The sequence below is a fragment of the Gopherus flavomarginatus genome, chromosome 3 (assembly GCF_025201925.1).
Source record: "Gopherus flavomarginatus isolate rGopFla2 chromosome 3, rGopFla2.mat.asm, whole genome shotgun sequence".
NCBI classification, from domain to species: domain Eukaryota; kingdom Metazoa; phylum Chordata; order Testudines; family Testudinidae; genus Gopherus; species Gopherus flavomarginatus.
Window position 1 is genome coordinate 267,250,599 of NC_066619.1, and position 19,671 is coordinate 267,270,269.

The following is a 19,671-nucleotide window of genomic DNA, read 5'->3' on the forward strand; positions in this document are numbered from 1 at the left end:
TTCTGATAAATGTAGTTTACCAAGACCAGGCTGACTTTTTTGGGAGTGATCAACACCCCACAGATAAGTTATTCAGTTAGGTATGTCTGTATTGTATCTGTGGGTGTGAATGGTAGTTCCTGTAGACATTCTCATGCTAGCTGTACTCCAGATAGCTCAGCAAAAATAGCTGTGAAGATGCAGAACTGCAGGCTTCAGTGTGGGTTGCATAAAGCCCATCTGACCACCCCTGGGTACGTACTTGCTTGTGCAGCTGGTGCTGACGCCCACACCATGACATCTTCACTTCTGTATTTAGAGAGCTAGCATGGGTAGGTTTACATGAGCTACAAATCACACAGCCTGCTGCAATGTAGATGTACCCTAAGTGTGGCTGGGACCTCCCAATATCTTTGTTGCAGTGATGGTAGAAGACTATAAGAAAAGATATGCTATCACAATCTAATATATGATGTTTTTCAGTAAATCAGGGTTTAAGGAATGCAGCACTGGAAGATTGTGCTTTATGCCAGGAAACCATATCGTCTTCAGAACTTGCAGCAAAGGCCAGAGATGGGGACTTTGAAGGTATTTTAACATTTCTGAGAATTAAAATAAGGCTGTTGGTGGGTAAAGTGAGAAACTGAGTCACAAGTTCACCCAATCTAGGCTTTATCAATTTTCACCTTTATTTATACTATTTCAGACCAAAATATTGTCACTTATAGTGTCTGAACATACATTTATGCCAGACAAATGATAACAGAAGAAAGGAAATTGGTAAAGGGCCCAAGTTACCACATTCTGGAGCACCAGGAAGGCCTTACACCTTCCATGATGGTTGCTACCTCCTTTGATCTCTTGGTCTGATCCTTCAGTCTGTTCCTTTGGTTTGTTCCGGTGTTTTTCTGAATTGAGTCCTGTTGACTTGGGATCATTTATACATTACCACATTGCAGATTACTTTACCAAGATGACTGGAAAAAGGTTATCACAATCAGCTATTGCAATCACATTAACCCTTTGGGGCTTAGATAACTCAAAGCTTACCTAAAATTACATATGTGCAAGCGTCGATTTCAACTTCTGCATTTATTTATTTTTTTGTTTATGTAGTTTCTATGTCACATTGTTTTGTGTCATCCTGCCCCTGGGTTTTCCCAGTAAAAGAGTTATTGTTGTTACAGGTTTGTGTGTTTTTACCTTAAAACTTTCAAATTCAATATGTGTATATTATCCTATCCTACCCCTTCATCTATTCAAGAGTCATTATGGAAAGCACAATGACCCTTTTCTGTCAACATTTCTTATCTTCTTTAAATATGGATTTTCAAAGGCCTTTTTCACTCGAAGTCCAGTTTTGCTTGTGCATCATTATAAAAAACCCACTTCATTAGAATTTTTCCTGTGAATGCATTTTGAGGACTGTCTCAACTTTAGGGTCTTGATATTTAGTTGCTTTTAATGGTACCCCAACAACACTGACTTAGGTACAAAAGTTACTGATTAGGACTAAATGAAAATTGATTAAAAGTGTGGCTCTTCTCTGAAAAGTGACTAAAAATGGCATCATGGGATTCCAGGGGGTTGTGACTCCAGTTGGAATATGCTCAGTTTACCATCAGTATCCCTTTTTTATAACTGACAGCCTTGCAAAACTCCACCTGAGATCTGAAAATCACGTATGTACAGTATGTATATCTGTGTCAGTATAGAGATATACTGTATATAGTGAATACATAATTATATGGTGTGTAAGCTTATATGGCATGTGAGGAAAACCAAAAATGATTTATATAGGTCATTCCAAATTAACACCATATCTCACCATTATGCATTTTTATAAAACCCACATAATTTTTCAGAAGTGTTCTAGGAATGTCTGAGAATTTTTTTAAAAAATGTTATTGATATTCTTTTTGCATCCCTCATTATATAAAGACAGTATAAGCCTTAGCATCAGAAATCAAGCTGTACTTCCTAGGAGGGAGAGAAATTATAAATAATAATAAATAATATATCTTAGATCAGGGGTTGGCAACCTTTCAGAAGTGGTGTGCCGAGTCTTCATTTATTCACTCTAATTTAAGGGTTTGTGTGCCAGTAATACATTTTAACGTTTTTAGAAGGTCTCTTTCTATAAGTCTATATAATATATAACTAAACTTTTGTTGTATATAAAGTAAATAAGGTTTTAAAAATGTTTAAGAAGCGTCATTTAAAATTAAATTAAAATGCAGAGCCCCCTGGACTGGAGGCCAGGACCCAGGCAGTGTGAGTGCCACTGAAAATCAGCTTGTGTGCCACCTTCCGCACCCGTGCCCTAGGTTGCCTACCCCGTCTTAGATCATTTTTAGAGGTTTCTAAAATAACTTGTATTTTGAAAAAGCAGCAAAGAATCCTGTGGCACCTTATAGACTAACAGACGTTTTGGAGCATGAGCTTTCGTGGGTGAATACCCACTTCCTCAGATGCATGTAATGGAAATATCCAGGGGCAGGTATATATATGTGTGCTAGCAAGCAAGCTAGAGATAACGAGGTCAGTTCAATCAGGGAGGATGAGGCCCTGTTCTAGCAGTTGAGGTGTGAAAACCAAGAGAGGAGAAACTGGTTCTGTAATTGGCAAGCCATTCACAGTCTTTGTTCAATCCTGAGCTGATGGTGTCAAATTTGCAGATGAACTGAAGCTCAGCAGTTTCTCTTTGAAGTCTGGTCCTGAAGTTTTTTTGCTGCAGGATGGCCACCTTAAGGTCTGCTATAGTGTGGCCAGGGAGGTTGAAGTGCTCTCCTACAGGTTTTTGTATATTGCCATTCCTAATGTCTGATTTGTGTCCATTTATCCTTTTCCGTAGAGACTGTCCAGTTTGGCCGATGTACATAGCAGAGGGGCATTGCTGGCATATGATGGCGTATATTACATTGGTGGATGTGCAGGTGAATGAACCAGTGATGGTGTGGCTGATCTGGTTAGGTCCTGTGATGGTGTCGCTGGTGTAGATATGTGGGCAGAGTTGGCATCGAGGTTTGTTGCATGGATTGGTTCCTGAGCTAGAGTTATTATGGTGTGGTGTGCAGTCACTGGTGAGAATATGTTTCAGGTTGGCAGGTTGTCTGTGGGCAAGGATTGGCCTGCCACCCAAGGCCTGTGAAAGTGTGGGATCATTGTCCAGGATGGGTTGTAGATCCTTGATGATGCGTTGGAGGGGTTTTAGCTGGGGGCTGTATGTGATGGCCAGTGGAGTCCTGTTGGTTTCTCTCTTGGGTTTGTCTTGCAGTAGGAGGCTTCTGGGTACACGTCTGGCTCTGTTGATCTGTTTCCTTATTTCCTCGTGCGGGTATTGTAGTTTTGAGAATGCTTGGTGGAGATTTTGTAGGTGTTGGTCTCTGTCTGAGGGGTCAGAGCAGATGCGGTTGTACCTCAGTGCTTGGCTGTAGACAATGGATTGTGTGATGTGCCCGGGATGGAAGCTGGAGGCATGAAGGTAGGCATAGCGGTCGGTGGGTTTTCGATATAGGGTGGTGTTAATGTGACCATCACTTATTTGCACCGTGGTGTCAAGAAAGTGGACCTCCCGTGTAGATTGGTCCAGGCTGAGGTTGATGGTGGGGTGGAAGCTGTTGAAATCATGGTGGAATTTTTCCAGAGTCTCCTTCCCATGGGTCCAGATGATGAAGATGTCATCAATGTAGCGTAGATAGAGAAGGGGTGTGAGTGGACGAGAGCTGAGGAAGCGTTGTTCCAGGTCGGCCATGAAGATATTGGCATATTGTGGGGCCATGCGGGTGCCCATAGCAGTGCCACTGATCTGGAGATATATATTGTCATCAAATTTGAAATAGTTGTGTGTAAGTATAAAGGCTAGAACAGGGCCTCATCCTCCCTGATTGAACTGACCTCGTTATCTCTAGCTTGCTTGCTAGCACACATATATATACCTGCCCCTGGATATTTCCATTACATGCATCTGAGGAAGTGGGTATTCACCCACGAAAGCTCATGCTCCAAAACGTCTGTTAGTCTATAAGGTGCCACAGGATTCTTTGCTGCTTTTACAGATCCAGACTAACACGGCTACCCTCTGATACTTGTATTTTGAAGTCTGATCTTTTGGGGCTAATTGCAAGTGCTGCATCCCACTGGGAATCTGGCAACCTCTTATTCTCGGTGATATTCAACTGATAGGAAGTTCTCAGTTTTCGAAAGTGTCATCTAGTAATTTTTGGTCCCAGACTTCAGATGCCTTGAAAGGTCAACCAAGCCCTTTTAAGATCTCTCAAGTTGAACTAAAACTGAAGCTTCCACTTCTGAAAATGCAGGCCCCTATTTCTATGCTGTTAGAAATGGGACTTAATCATAACATTCAGATCAGGATTCAAGCATCCAAGAAGTTCCTATCTCCAATTTTGGTTTAGGTATATAGATACAGGTATGGAACCAACCACATAGTTTGAGTCTGTATCTGAACTTCCTTAAAATTCAGTGGTGGCTGAATCTCAATTTGATTGGTTCTGAGGTGTATATACTTATCTTTACATGGAACACCACATACAGAAAAACACCACATACAGAAAAAAATTTTAAATCTTCTATACCAGTGGTTCCCAAATTTGTTCCGCCACTTGTGCAGGGAAAGCCCCTGGCGGGCCTGGCCAGTTTGTGTACATGCTGCGTCCACAGGTTTGGCTGCTCGCCGCTTCCAGTGGCTGCTATTCGCTCCTCCAGGCCAATGGGAGATGCTGGAAGTAGCAGCCAGTACATCCCTCGGTCTGCATTGCTTTCAGCATCTCCATTGGCCTGGAGCAGCGAACCACGGCCACTGGGAGCCGCGATCGGCTGAACCTGTGGACGCAGCAGGTACACAAACTGGCCTGGCCCACCAGAGGCTTTCCCTGCACAAGTGGCGGAACAAGTTTGGGAACCACTGTTCTATACTAATCATCTATCAAAAATACTGAGAGGCAGCATGGCTTAGTGATTAGACAATAGGAATGGAATTTTTGAGACCTTTAGCGATTTGCTATGTGACCTTGGGTAAATCACTTAATCTTTCTGTTGCATTTTCAGCATCTGTTAAAAGCAGTTACTAATGATTACCCCCCAGTTCACGGTGGCATTGTGAAAATTAATTAGTTAATGTTTGTAAAACATGCTTTTGAATACACAGCGCTCACAGGCGCTGACTCCATGGGTGCTCCAAGGCTCCACAGAAAAAAAAAATGGTGGATGCTGAGCCTCTGCCCCTCAAAGCCTCCCCCCACTGCAGATCATCTGTTCTGCAGTGTGCAGGAAGTGCTGGGGCAGGGAGGAGCAAAGGCAGGATGTTCTCGGGGGAGGGGGTGGAACGAGGCAGGGGTCGAGCAGGGGTGGGGCAGGGGCAGGAAGAGGCAGGGAGGGGTGGGGATTTGGGGGAAGGCATGGAGTGGGGGCGGTAAAAGGTGAGGTGGAAGTTTGGGGGAAGGGGTGGAGTGGGAGTGGGGCCTGGAGCACAGCCGGGGGGTTGAGCTCCACCCGGTACATTAGAAAGTCAGCACCGCTACAGCACCATATACAGCATAGTATGTAAGGGCTACATGTATATAAGCCTTCCAATATCACTGTGATGGGTTCTATAGAAAACACCTAAGACAGTCAGACGAACCTTAATCATTGTCTCTCTAGCTTCCATTGAAGCCACTTGAATAGTCTTTCAGAGCATGAGACCCCAACTTCAGACTAGTCTGCTCCAGGACAGATCTCTAAAGCATATTCGGTTAGCTGTGTATTGAAATGCTCAGTACTTACCTGTATACATGCTGTGCATACCATTGCTTTCTATTCAAAGTCTTTTAAATCCAGGAAAGCCGAGATCAGATAGATAGGCAATTTAGATCTCGGCTTGTATGCAGAGGAGAGACTACTCGTAGGGGAATTCTGCACTACTGCATGTTTGCATAATTTTTGCATATAAATTTTTTGTGCAGAAAAAAGCTTCTGCTGCAATGTTGCTACAGTTCTGCCTTTTGCCCACCAGAGGGCACTGTGGCACTAGAACACAGCAGCAGCTCCCGGCCAGCTATGGAAGAGAAAGAGCCTACCTTCTTTGCAGTGCCTATTGGGCCAGGTCAGGCAACAGGGGCTATGGGGAGACAGACAGTGTGGGACTGCTGGGGGGTCAGACAGGGGCTCATAAGGGCTAATGGGAGAAGACAGACTGGGGCAGGGGCTGAATGGGAGTGTAGTCACAGCAAGGAGGGAGTTGCAGGACCACATGGTGATGGTGGAGGTGATGCAGAGCTACATAGGGACAGAGGGTGGCTGAGTGGGCGCACAGAGACACATGGGGACGGGAAGGGGATGTAGGGACATATAGGGACAGAGGGTGGCTGAGTGGGTACACAGACACATAAGGATGAGGAGGGGGTACAGGGACACATAGGGATGCGGTGGCTGAGTGGGGGCACAGAGACACATCAGTAAAGGGGGAGTGGGTACAGGGACACATAGGGATGGGGAGTGCTTGGGTCGGGGCACAGAGATACAGGGGGATGGGGTACAGAGACACATAGGGACAGGGGAGTGTCTGGGTGGGGGCACAGAGATAGATGGGGAGGGGGTACAGAGCCACATAGGGGGAGGGGATGCAGGGCCACAAAGCAATGGGAGGAGTGGGTATCTGAGTGGGAGTGGAGGGACACATGTGGACAAGGGGTGCAGGGACACATGGAGATGGGGCAGATGTGCCTGACTGAATGGGAGAGGCTTGGGGTCAGCAAGGGTCTGCATGGGGGAAGCTCCATAACAATCCCTCCCTGCCCTCCACCCAGGAGAGGAGGGAAGCAGTAGATGTGATATAACTTGATTTTAGTAAGGCTTTTGACACGGTCCTACATGACCTTCTCAGAAGCAAACTAGGGAAATGTGGTCTAGATGAAATTACTATAAGGTGAGTGCACAACTGCTTGAGTGATCATACTCAGAGGGTAATTATCAATGGTTTGCTATCAGACTGGGTGGGTGTATCTAGTGGCATCCTACGGGGGTCAGTACTGGTTCCAGTACTATTCGATATTCTCATTAATGACTTGAATAATGGAGTTCAGAGTATATTCATAAAATTCGCAGATGAAACCAAGCTGGGCATGGGTTGCAAGCATTTTGGAAGACAGGATTAGAATGCAAAACAACCTTAACAAATTAGACAATTGGTCTTAATTCAAAGAGATGAAATTCAGTAAAGACAAGTGCAGAATACTACACTTGGAAAAGAAAAATTAAATGCACAACTACAAAATGGAGAATAACTGGCTAGGGAGCAGAACTGGAGAAAAGTATGTATGTGGGGTTATAGTGGATCACACACTGAATATGAGTCAACAATGAGTTGCAGCTGTAAAAAGGCTAATATCACTCTGGAGTCTATTAATAGGAGTGACCTATGTAAAACACGAGAGGTAATTGTTCTTCTTTACTAGGCATTGGTGAGGTTTCAGCTGGAGTGCTGTGCACGACACTTTAGGGAAGATGTGGATAAATTGGAGCAAGTTCTGAGGAGAGCAACAAAAATTATAAAAAGAACAGGAGTACTTGTGGCACCTTAGAGACTAACAAATTTATTTGAGCATAAGCTTTCGTGGGCTACAGCCCACTTCTTCGGATGCATGGAATGGAACATATATTGAGGAGATATATATACACATACAGAGAGCGTGAAAAGGTGGGAGTTGCCCTACCAACTCTAAGGTGCCAATTAAGTAAGGAAAAACAAAAAACTTTTGAAGTGATAATCAAGATAGCCCAGTACAGACAGTTTGATAAGAAGTGTGAGAATACTTACAAGGGGAGATAGATTCGATGTTTGTAATGGCTCAGCCATTCCCAGTCCCTATTTAAACCTAAGGTGATTGTATCTAGTTTGCATATCCATTCCAGCTCAGCAGTTTCTCGTTGGAGTCTGTTTTTGAAGCTTTTCTGTTGCAAAATTGCCACCCGCAGGTCTGTCATTGAATGACCAGAAAGGTTAAAGTGTTCTCCTACTGGTTTTTGAGTGTTATGATTCCTGATGTCAGACTTGTGTCCATTAATTCTTTTGTGTAGAGACTGTCTGGTTTGGCCAATGTACATGGCAAAGGGGCATTGCTGGCACATGATGGCATATATCACATTGGTAGATGTGCAGGTGAATGAGCCCCTGATGGTATGGCTGATGTGATTAGGTCCTATGATGATATCACTTGAATAGATATGTGGACAGAGTTGACATCGGGATTTGTTGCAAGGGTAGGTTCCTGGGTTAGTGTTTTTGTTCAGTGATGTGTGGTTGCTGGTGAGTATTTGCTTCAGGTTGGGGGGTTTCCTGTAAGCAACATTTCTGGTCATTCAGTGACGGACCTGCGGGTGGCAATTTTGCAATGGAAAAGCTTCAAAAACAGACTCCAGCGAGAAACTGCTGAGCTGGAATTGATATGCAAACTAGATACAATCACCTTAGGTTTAAATAGGGACTGGGAATGGCTGAGCCATTACAAACATCGAATCTATCTCCCCTTGTAAGTATTCTCACACTTCTTATCAAACTGTCTGTACTGGGCTATCTTGATTATCACTTCAAAAGTTTTTTGTTTTTCCTTACTTAATTGGCACCTTAGAGTTGGTAGGGCAACTCCCACCTTTTCATGCTCTCTGTATGTGTATATATATCTCCTCAATATATGTTCCATTCCATGCATTTGAAGAAGTGGGCTGCAGCCCACGAAAGCTTATGCTCAAATAAATTTGTTAGTCTCTAAGGTGCCACAAGTACTCCTGTTCTTTTTGCGGATACAGACTAACACAGCTACCATTCTGAAACCAAAAATTATAAAAGATTTAGATAATCTGACCTATGAGGGAAGGTTTTAAAAATGGGTATGTTTAATCTTGAGAAAAGAAGACTGAGGTGGGACCTGATACCAGTCTTCCAATATGTTAAGGGCTGATATTAAGAGGACAGTGGTCAATTGTTCTCCATGTTCAACAGGGGTAGTAAAGGAAGTAATGGGCTTAATCTGCAGCAAGGGAGATTTAGGTTAGATATTAGGAAAGTCTTTCTAACTGAAAGGATGGCTACATTCTGGAATAGGCTTCCAAGAGAGGTTGTGGAATCCTCCTAATTGGAGGTTTTTAAGAATAGGTTGTACAAACATCTGTGAGGGGTGGTTTAGTTTTTACCTGGTCCTCCCTCAGTGTAAGGGGCTGGACAAGATGACCTCTGGAGATCTCTTCCAGCTCTGTGTTTCTATGATATTAGTAATTCTGTCTGGAGTAAGAGAGGGGCACAGACTGGGAATTGAGGGCAGCATTCTGACTAGTTGTTCAGGTATGTGTGTCTGGCATGGGGGCCCTCTGCAGTCAGATGCTATAGGTCCCAATGAAGCTTTGACAGGGCAGTTCAGTCCTGACCTGTAACATTCTCTGCTACTTCTAGAGCTAGACCTCCTCCTCCTCATTGAAAATTATTGATTCTGTGAGAATTTTGTGGTGATTATTTTTGATAACTCACAAAAGGGCACATTCCCTGCCCCAAAAGAACATAAAATTTATCCTGTGATATGGATGATAGAAGTATGCTAGAGACTAGTATGATATCACTAATCTCCTCCTCATTTGTGCTTTAATCAGGATTTGAACAACTAGCATTTTAGGAGTCTGATCCAGCTTCCAGCGGAGTTAATGTAAAAATAACACTGATGTGTGATAGGGCCAGATCCTTTGCTAGTGTAAATCAGTGCAGCTCCATTGACTTCATTGACTGTGTCTGCCTCAGTCACTCCATCTTGGTGGCTACAGTTTTCCTCAGTTCATCTAAAGCAATAGGACTTTATAACAGGGAAGGAAAGGGAAGTATATCTTTTGCAACTGCTGGAAAAAGAGGAAATTAAATTATATGGACAAGATGAGTGGGAAAGCCATAGAGTCTCAGTTAACTAAATATGGGCTTGTTGGGGTCTAAAATTAATCCTTTCTAGTCAAGAATAATAAAAAACAGTTTAAGCAAAGAAAAGAAACTTCATTTTTCTCACCATTTTAGATGGACTTGTCAGTGTCACAGGTTCCACAGTGATGGGGCCCATGTAAGTAGATGGCCATTGGTAAAGTAGAGCTCTAGGCAAGTGTAACCCACACACGTCCTGGGTGTCGTGTCCTGTCCCATATAGGAGCACTGAGACCACTTAGAGCGAGACATTAATGAGTCTGCTCTACAGCTTTACTTAAGAACTATATGGCTTTCAGCTCATGCAGTAGAGGCTCATGCATTTAGTTCCAGAGGCCCCAGGTTTGATCCCTCCCGCTAACGGCCGGGGTCTGTCAGTATTACACAAGCCCATCAAGAGTTAGATAAGGAAAGGTCGTTCCCAAAGTCAAAGCTCAACACATTCTGGTAATCAGTCATTTTTTAGAGGGACTTGCTCCTAATTTGTTCACATACTTTTCCCAGTGTTATCTTTGGTAATGAAACTGCTTATGCTGAGACAGTCATTCTAGCCTTGCATTCTCTGGCTTCCAGAATGACACACACAAAAGAACCAGACTGAAAAAATAGGTCCTGCCAGCCTTAAACTTGGACATTTAAGTGGCACCATGGAAGTTCCCCACTGCCCAGATTATGGGAAGAGCAGTTCCAGCATTAGTTCAGAGTGTAAAGATTGAAGTATTTTTTGACTTTCGGGAGTGGAGGCATAAGGGCAGGTAACAGACTATTGATAAAAAGTTTCAGGACTTTCAAATACTCTCAAGGTTTAGAAAGTCTTAGCTCAATCTGCATGTGGAGTTAAAGCTGCCTGGCTTCTACACAAGAACTGTACACACAACGCCCCACCCCAAGCAATTCAGGCCCACATATCTACAGAAACAGGAGGTTATGCAAGTCAGCGAAGTGCTCAAAGTTGCCATTGTTGACATGAATTATGCAGATTTTCTTCTCATATATGCCAGTTGATATTGAATGGTTAAATGTTTCTGCTGTTCCACAATCATCCAACAGATGGCACCATAAACTGCAGTATAGTGTAGACTCTCACGTCTGCCTCATCCCAGTGAATTCATCCTGAAGGCCATTGCTGGGATTGCACCAGTCAATGGGCTGGTCTACACTACGGGGGGAAATCGATCTTAGATACGCAACTTCAGCTACGTGAATAACATAGCTGAAGTCGAATATCTAAGATCGGATTACTCACCTGTCCTCACCACACGGGATTGATGTCCGCGGCTCCCCCTGTCGATTCCGCAACTCCGTTGGGGTTGGTGGAATTCCGGAATCGATATAAGCGCGCTCGGGGATCGATATATCGTGTCTAGATGAGACGTGATATATCGATCCCTGAGCAATCGATATTAACCTGCCGATATGGCGGGTAGTCTAGACGTAGCCAATGATACTCCTTGTGTGTGTAGCATTTCTACACTTCCAATCACTTTTTTTATTCATGTTTCCACATAAAGTGAACAAACTTACAGAAAATGAGCATATCTATAACCCCTGGCTCCTGCTCTCACCAAAGAGCACAAATACCTTTCACACTGAAAAAGTTCACCAGACTACCTAACAGGAAAGAAATCTCCAAATATTTCTAATTAATTCCCATCTACAATCACAGACAGTACTCCCTTGCAAATGGTGCCCAAATATACAAGATTACTTTCAATCAGTAAAGATGAATAAATAGATCTAAAATTCCACTAGTGGCTCTAGTCCCAGATGATGATGATGAACCACTCTCAATTTTATCAGATTTCTCATTCTGACTCTGTTTTAAATCCACCAGCTGGTATGGATCATAAAACAAATATGAATTTTTATTACAAACCACCTGACATTGGTAAGGGTAGATGACTTAGAAACATAGTGACTTTGTGAAGGTGAAATGCAATAAACTCTGGATTATTTCGTGTCTCACTACAAAAATCTTTGCAAACGCACAGCTAAGATTGAGATATATTTGTCTTCTAGAAAAAAGTATCCTAAGCACATTAGGAAAATGTTATACAGCATTAAGAAAACTTATACATGAGATTAAAGTTAGTAAAAATCTGTTTCAGTTTTAGTATGAATCTTGACTCTGCATAGACAATCACTATGCTCTCAAAAGAACTTGCACAGAAAATGATGGAAGACAAAAACACCATATCATCTGTCAAGGTTTTTTCCCCACTTTGAACTTTAGGGTTCAAGAAGTGGGGACCTGCATGATCACTTTTAAGCTTAATTACTAGCTTAAATTTGGTATGCTGCCACCAGCCAGAAGTCTGTGTCTAGCACACTTCTGTTCCCCCAAAACCTTCCCTGGGGAACCCAAGACCCAAACCCCTTGGGTCTTAAAACAAGGAGAATTTAACCATCCCCCTCCTTTTCCCCCCAGACTCTCCCCTCTTAGCCTGGGTTGCCTTGAGAGGCTACACAGATCCAAACTCCTTGGATCTTAAAGCAAAGAGCAATTAATCCTCCCCCCTCTTTTTCCCCCCACCAATCCCTGGTAAGTTTAGACTCAATCCCTTGGATTCTAAAACAAGGAAAAATCAATCAGGTTCTTAAAAAGAAAGCTTTTAATTAAAGAAAGAAAAGGTAAAAATTATCTCTGTAAAATCAGGATGGAAAATGCTTTACAGGGTACTCAGATTCATATAGACTAGAGGGACTCCACTCCCCACCCCCAGCCTGAGATTCAAAGTTAAAGCAAACAGAGGTAAAAATCCTTCCAGCAAAAAGACACATTTACCAGTTGAGAAAACAAACATAAGACTAATCCGCCTTGCCTGCTATTACTTACTATTTGGAAACATGAAAGACTGATTCAGAAAGATTGGAGAACCTGGAATGATGTCCCGTTCCTCTCAGTCCCGAGAGTGAACAACGAACGAAAACAAAAAGCACAAACAAAGACTTTCCTCCACCAAGATTTGGAAGTATCTTATCCCCCTATTGGTCCTCTGGTCAGGTGTCAGCCAGGTTCTCTGAGCTTCTTAACCCTTTATAGGTAAAAGAGACATTAACCCTTAACCATCTGTTTATGACATCATCCATGAGTGAACACTTTTCATAAAGCACTCAATCCATATTTGACCTCTTAGTTCTTGTCCTCAAACGAAACCTGCACATCACCTTCAAAAGACGGGGAGCTTAAATTCATTACTCTGCTAGACACTGAAAAACGGGGACTCAACAGAGACACTGTTTTTATGACTCATTACAACAATTTGTAACACACCTCACTGCCTGCTAACCCTTAATTGCCCACTTCATTTTACAGCATGTGTGAGCCCCTTACACTTAACAATCTGTCCCAATTTGTATTTAGCTCAGACACTGGTTACTGTCCCCAGACCTGAAGAAAAGCGCCGTGAAGCTTGAAAGCTTGTACCTTTCACCACCAGAAGTTGGTCCAGTAAAAGATATTACCTCACATACCTTGCCATACTCTTCACTAGATTTTTTTATAACAGGCTCTTTTAGTGCTTGTGTGTACTAGGAATTTAGGAATTTTTTAATCTGTAATTCCCAATAAATGCAGGTCTCCTGGCAGCATCACTGGAAGCTGCAGTGTAAGTACTTGAGACTGGCTTGGGTATTGTTAGTACTGTGATGTCTAACCTTAGGCAACTTAGCAAGTTTTGTCTGTACTACAGTTTGCACTGGTGCTACCACCAGTGGAGCTTACCCATTGGCAATTATGGATCTGAACAGTTCTCGTGTAGGCAAGGTCCTGGAGTTATGGGCAGACAAAGAGAAAATTAGATTCATCTCTGTCATAAAAATAAGCGTGAGATTTCGACTCAAAAGACTTTCTGGAGGAAAGATGGATGTGTCATGCAGCTATTTGTGCTGTTTAAAGATAGATTTGTCATAGCCCTTCAGATACAACTTCTATTCCAGACATAACATGTTTGCTGTGAATTTCCAGGGTAATCATGTGAAAGCATCTGTTTGTACCATGTAACAGTACACTAATTTTTCCCATCTGATCCCACTCCCGTTCCTATAACACCACCTTATCATAACTCCAGGCTTAGTGTAGGTGTCATGAATGCCAGCATAAATAGCTGTTTGTGCCATGTGTTTGCATCTGTTTGTGACACATAACATAATTTCTCCTCCCTCCCCCTATTTTGCCTAGTCATAACTCCATGCTGCTCTCTAACATGCAGAGTTAACCATAACTAGCATCCTTCAGCCTAGGTCTTAAACCCTAATTCCCATAGCCATGGGAAACCGCACACTAGAGCATTTGCGGAATATAGCATCTAATAATCGTTAAACCACAATTCATTGTCAGCCTGATGTGAACAACCAATGTTCCTGTTGTCCTCTAAATGCCTGTAGCTGCTCTGGTCTTTATAATGACGACCAACAGCATTTTGTAAATGAAATCAGTTAAATTGTTGCAAAACTCTTCCTTAGTCAGCAGCTGTACCTGAGTCATGAGACGGAGCTCCACACATTACCTGTTAAGACTCCCAGTTTCCCTGGGAGAATCCTGATTTCAGGTGCCTTCTCCTGGCTTCCAGAGAGGCTGCTTGAATCTCTGGTTTTCCAGGTAGTAAGCTGAACTGCCCAGCATATAGGGCCTGAAATCTTCCCTCTGGCAAGATCAAGAACTTCCTCCACAAAGCTGCTGCTCAGCAGTACAGAGAGCCCACAGCAGGAGGGAGACAGTAAACCCTCTGCAGCAGGCTGGGAAGGGAACTACATTCTAGATCCCAGCACCAAGATATGCTCCTTGGAGGGTTGGGGGAAGAGAGGAAAAGTAAACCCCCCTCGCCCCTCCAGAACTTAGGGGAAAAGCTTCTGGGGAGCCAGAGAAAGTGGGGGACAAGACAGAGGAAACTTGAGGGGAAAAAGGGGGAAGCCAGACAAAGGAGTCTTAAGGGATGATTGAGAGAGAGGGATGGTAAACTCAAGGGGGGGATTGTTGGATCTGGTCCTGGGGCTTATGCAAACGAGGTAACATGTAATCATCAAATATACAAATTAGTGCAGATTCTCTGGGGAGAGGATGAAAGAATAAACATGTGATTGATGTTTAGTCACGTTGTTTAATGCACTATGGCAGAGGTTTTCAACCTTTTTTTCATTTGCGGACCCCTACAAAATTTTGAATGGAGGTGCGACCCCTTTGGAAATATTAGACATAGTCTGCGGACCCCAGGAGTCCGCGCACCACAGTTTGAAAACCACTGTTCTATGGTACAAAGACCCTTCACGGACTCCTTAGAGACAGTCTGCAGATCCCAGCGGTCCCCTGCTTGGAAACCAGTCCACTACAGGAAGTTGCTCAGATTCTACAGTGATGAGCGCTGCATAAAAGCCTACATAGAGTAGAATAGTGTATTTCATTATTTATATAAAACCTCCAAATTTCCGGACTCACAGCTTTTAATAGGTCTGGTTTCATGTTATGCAACAATAACTTGGTCTGACTTATGTCCAGCGAACCTGCAAGGAGAATCACATTGTCATAAACAGATGGTTAAGGGTTAATGTCTCTTTTACCTGTAAAGGGTTAAGAAGCTCAGTGAACCTGGCTGACACCTGACCAGAGGACCAATAGGGGGACAAGATACTTTCAAATCTTGGTGGAGGGAAGTCTTTGTCATAAACAGCAGGGCCGTAGCAACAAAGAACGTGGCCCCCTCCGAACATATGTCCGGGGCCCCTTACAATGCAGAAACTGGAATGCGGTATTTATTTTATACAATATACAGGGTTCATATTATGTATACATAGGCCTACAGTGTACATGTATTCCATATTTACGCAAAGCGCTTCTTTCGAGCCTTGTTCTCCGCAAATTGGTTAATCAATGCGTCATAGTCCAGAGACCTGGCAATCTTGTTTTCGATTGAGATAACTGCAAGCGCAGAAAGCCTGTCATCTGTCATGGTTGAGCGCAGGATATTCTTGATCAGTTTCATTCTGCTGAAGCTCCTTTCAGCACCAGCGACAGTAACTAGTGTGGTCAGAAGAATTCTGATGCAAATGCAAAGATTCGGATATATCTCCTGAAGGCTGTTCTTGTATATGTACATTAAAAAATTGTTTGCCGTGACAAGTCCTCTCTCTTTCTCGATGACATAAATAAAACAATTCAATTCCATTATGAGTTTGTTGGCATCAATGTCTCCCATTTTTCTTTCAAAATTTTTGCTGTGATTCTCCAGTTCATTTTCTCTGTGACACTGCTTTAGGCTGTTAGCGTTGTACAGAAATCCAAACAACTTATACCACTCCACGAGTTGGTCAAATTGCGACGAAACAGAAGATATGGCCTGATCAGTGAGAACAAGAAAGAACTGCTATTTGAATTTTTCTTCGGCAGAAAGACGACTCGAATCATCAGCACATTCGTAATCAAACATTCTCTTCTTACGTTGCACCCTGGTTTCTGGAAACACCTGCTCAATACCCATATGCTCTGCTATTTCACGTGCATTTGTGACCACAGAGTTATATCCTGTATTTCGATAGTCTTCCAAAAACTTCATTGTAGCACCGACTTCTGCCTGCAGTACGTCAATTGACACATCTGGTGACTGAATTAATTTGCTGGTTTTATTGACGTGAAATAGTATATCGTACCACGTGTACACAGTCAGAACAAAAGGCCACGTAGTAACATGGTCTAAAAGCGCACCGGCTTCTGTTGCTGTATTGCAATCTTTCTTTTCGAGCGCATATTCTCGCAAAGTTGACAAAGCATTGCACAATTCTTCAAGGTGATAACGCAATGGCTTCACAGCATTAATTCTCGACTCCCAACGAGTGTCCGATAACCCTTTAACAGATATTGGCATATGTTCTTGAAGTATATCCCAACGTGAAGGTGAAGAAGAAAAGATAATGTATATTCTGTTAATCAGACCGAAAAAGTCAACGGCATATTTCGATGACTTTGCCACGTCTGAGATCACAAGATTCCAAGTCTGAGCTCCACATGGTACATACAAGGCATGGTCATTTATTTCTAGCATGCGGGCTTGAACTCCTTTATTCTTTCCTGTCATATTTGCGCCGTTATCATAAGCTTGGCCTCTCATGTCAGCAATGTCTATTCCTAAGTTGTTTGCCTTTTCAAGAAACGCTTCCAATAAGCCCTCGCCAGTTGTATCATGAACATTAAGAAAACCAACAAATGCTTCACGAATATTGACACCATCCTCACCGTTGCATTCAACAAAGGGTAACACCACAGACATCTGTTCTTCATGTGACACGTCAGGAGTACAGTCCAAAATAACTGAATAATATTTTGCTTTTTTAAGCTGCGCCATGTTGGCCTCTTGAATGTTACTGGCAACAAGTTGAATCAGCTCGTTTTGGATCTGTGGACTGAGGTACTGAACATGTGTCTCTGCCTTCTTAATCCTCTGTAAAAGTTCGCTGAGGACAGTATCATACTTTGCAAGCAATTCAAACAGTCCCAAAAAGTTGCCATTCGAAGAATCGCCGAGCTTTTCATTACTTCCTCGAAATGCCAAGTTTCTTTCGGACAAGAAAATAACGACATCAAGCATGCGTTTGACAACATTTCTCCAGAAATCTTTCTTTCAGAAAAGCCTGCAGTTCGAGTTGGTCAATAGATGTACGGTTTACTATGCCTGACCGAAGGTCAAACCATTTCACCATACAGTCTTGATGACCTTTGCCTGTTTCATGCTGCTAAAGTCTTTTTGACAGTGCTTTCCAAGCAGATGTTCCACGACGTAGCGCCAGTGCCAAATAATTTACAACAAAAACAAAAAATGGCATCTTTCTGAACTGAGTACATTAACCATGAACGTCTTATTTTCTCGCCATTTGCCATGGTTCGATAGAAATGAGTACTTGTGAACCTCCGTCTTTCCTCATTAAATGGAAATTCGTAACTTTCATTCTGCTGCAGTGGGCCACGTGCAACAATGTCACACACTTACCTGTCCGATATTATAGACGGCCAGTCTCCTGGATCATCAGTCAGTGGTTCAGATTCAGATACTTCTTTCCCGGCAGCAGCTGGAATATCTGTCACAGTTTGTTTGGTAGAACAACTGGCTTCACCTTCGACCTCACTTGAAGCACTTCTGGATACTTCTGGATATGATTCGTCACTGCTAGCATTGTCCGTTTCATGTGCCTGTACCTGTACGTTGGATTGCAGCGCAAAATACGTTGACAACTTTGGAATTTTCTCAAGTTCCTTCTCGGCATCTTTTGCTGCCTTTCGTTTACTAGCTCCGCTCTTATACATTCTCTTAGACATCACAAAGCACGCTTCTGCGTTGGAAACGATAAAAAACTAAACAACTAAATTAATAACATTTATCCGCCGACCGCCATTATGAACGCAAATACACATTCTTTGAATGGGTTCAACTAAAATTCGAAACTGACCGACAGACAACTGATGTAGCCAATAGCATTATGATGTATCATAATGACTTCATGGTTTTGTCAGTAAAACCGACATGGATTGTGCAATAGCGTCAATAAATGTCACTTACCTAGTTATACCTTACATTTTTTTTGCCACTTTTAGGGGCCCCCTTCCTTGCGGGGCCCCCTCCGGTCGGAGGGTACGGAGGGCGCTCGCTACACCTCTGATAAATGGATAGTTAAGGGTTAATAGAACAGAAGTACTTCATGTCTCTTTTGCCTATAAAGGGTTAACAAAATCAGTAAGCCTAGCTGACGCCTGACCAGAGGACCAATGAGGGGACAAGATACTTTCAAATCTTTGTGGAGGGAAGTCTTTGCGCTGTTTTTTTTTGTTCGGTTGTTCGCTCTTGGGGCTAAGAGGGACCAGATGTGCAACCAGGTCTTTCTGCAATCTTTCTGAAACTGTCTCTCATGTTCAAAATAGTAAGTACTAGCTAGAAAAGGTGGATTAGTCTTATGTTTGTTTTCTTAACTTGTGAATGTGTATTTTGCTGGAAGGATTTTTACCTCTGTTTGCTGTAACTTTGAATCTCAGGCTAGGGGGGAGGGAGTCCCTCTAGGCTATATGAATCTGAATACCCTGTAAATATTTTCCATCCTGATGTTAGAGATAATTTTTACTTTTTTCCTTCTTTAATTAAAAGCTTTCTTTTTTAAGAACCTGATTGATTTTTTCCCTTGTTTAAGACCCAAGGGGATTGGGTCTGAACTCACAGAGATTGATGGGGGGAAAGGAGGGAGGGGAAGGTTAATTCCTCTCTGTTTTAAGATCCAAGGAGTTTGGATCAGTGTAGCCTCTCAGGGTAACCCAGGGAGGGGAAAGTCTGGGAGGGGGAAAGGACAGGGGATGGTTTATTTCTCCTGGTTTTAAGCCCCAAGGGGTTTGGGTCTTGGGTTCCCCAGGGAAGGTTTTGGGGGAACAGAAAGTGTGCCAAACACTATATAGTGGCAGCACTATCAGATCTAAGCTAGGAATTAAGCTTAGAAGGGTCCATGCAGGTCCCCACTTTTGGACGCTAAAGTTCAAACTGGGGGAAAAATACCTTGACACTCATCTTATCCAGTAGGAGTCTTCATCCTTTGTATCCCTATTTTATAGGTCTAATCTGTATTGTCTGCATGTTATTTAGATTGTGGGTTCTTTGGGGCTTTTTCTGTTCGTACAGAAACTTAGTTCTCCGGTTGCTATGAAGCTCTGCTTCCATGTGGCATCACAATAACACAACTTTCCCACGGTTTCTAAATACCAACATATTGATTGA

General features: G+C 42.9%; 1 protein-coding gene across 3 annotated transcripts in view; it reads left to right on the plus strand.

Moving 5' to 3' along the window:
• ZFYVE28 (zinc finger FYVE-type containing 28) overlaps positions 1–19,671 on the plus strand; it is a 308,586-nt gene that overhangs the window by 278,443 nt on the left and 10,472 nt on the right. For all 3 annotated transcript variants that reach the window (XM_050947523.1, XM_050947520.1, XM_050947521.1), the window contains one exon: positions 463–567. In XM_050947523.1, the coding sequence (XP_050803480.1) occupies positions 463–567 (105 nt within the window). The remainder of the gene's footprint in view (positions 1–462; positions 568–19,671) is intronic.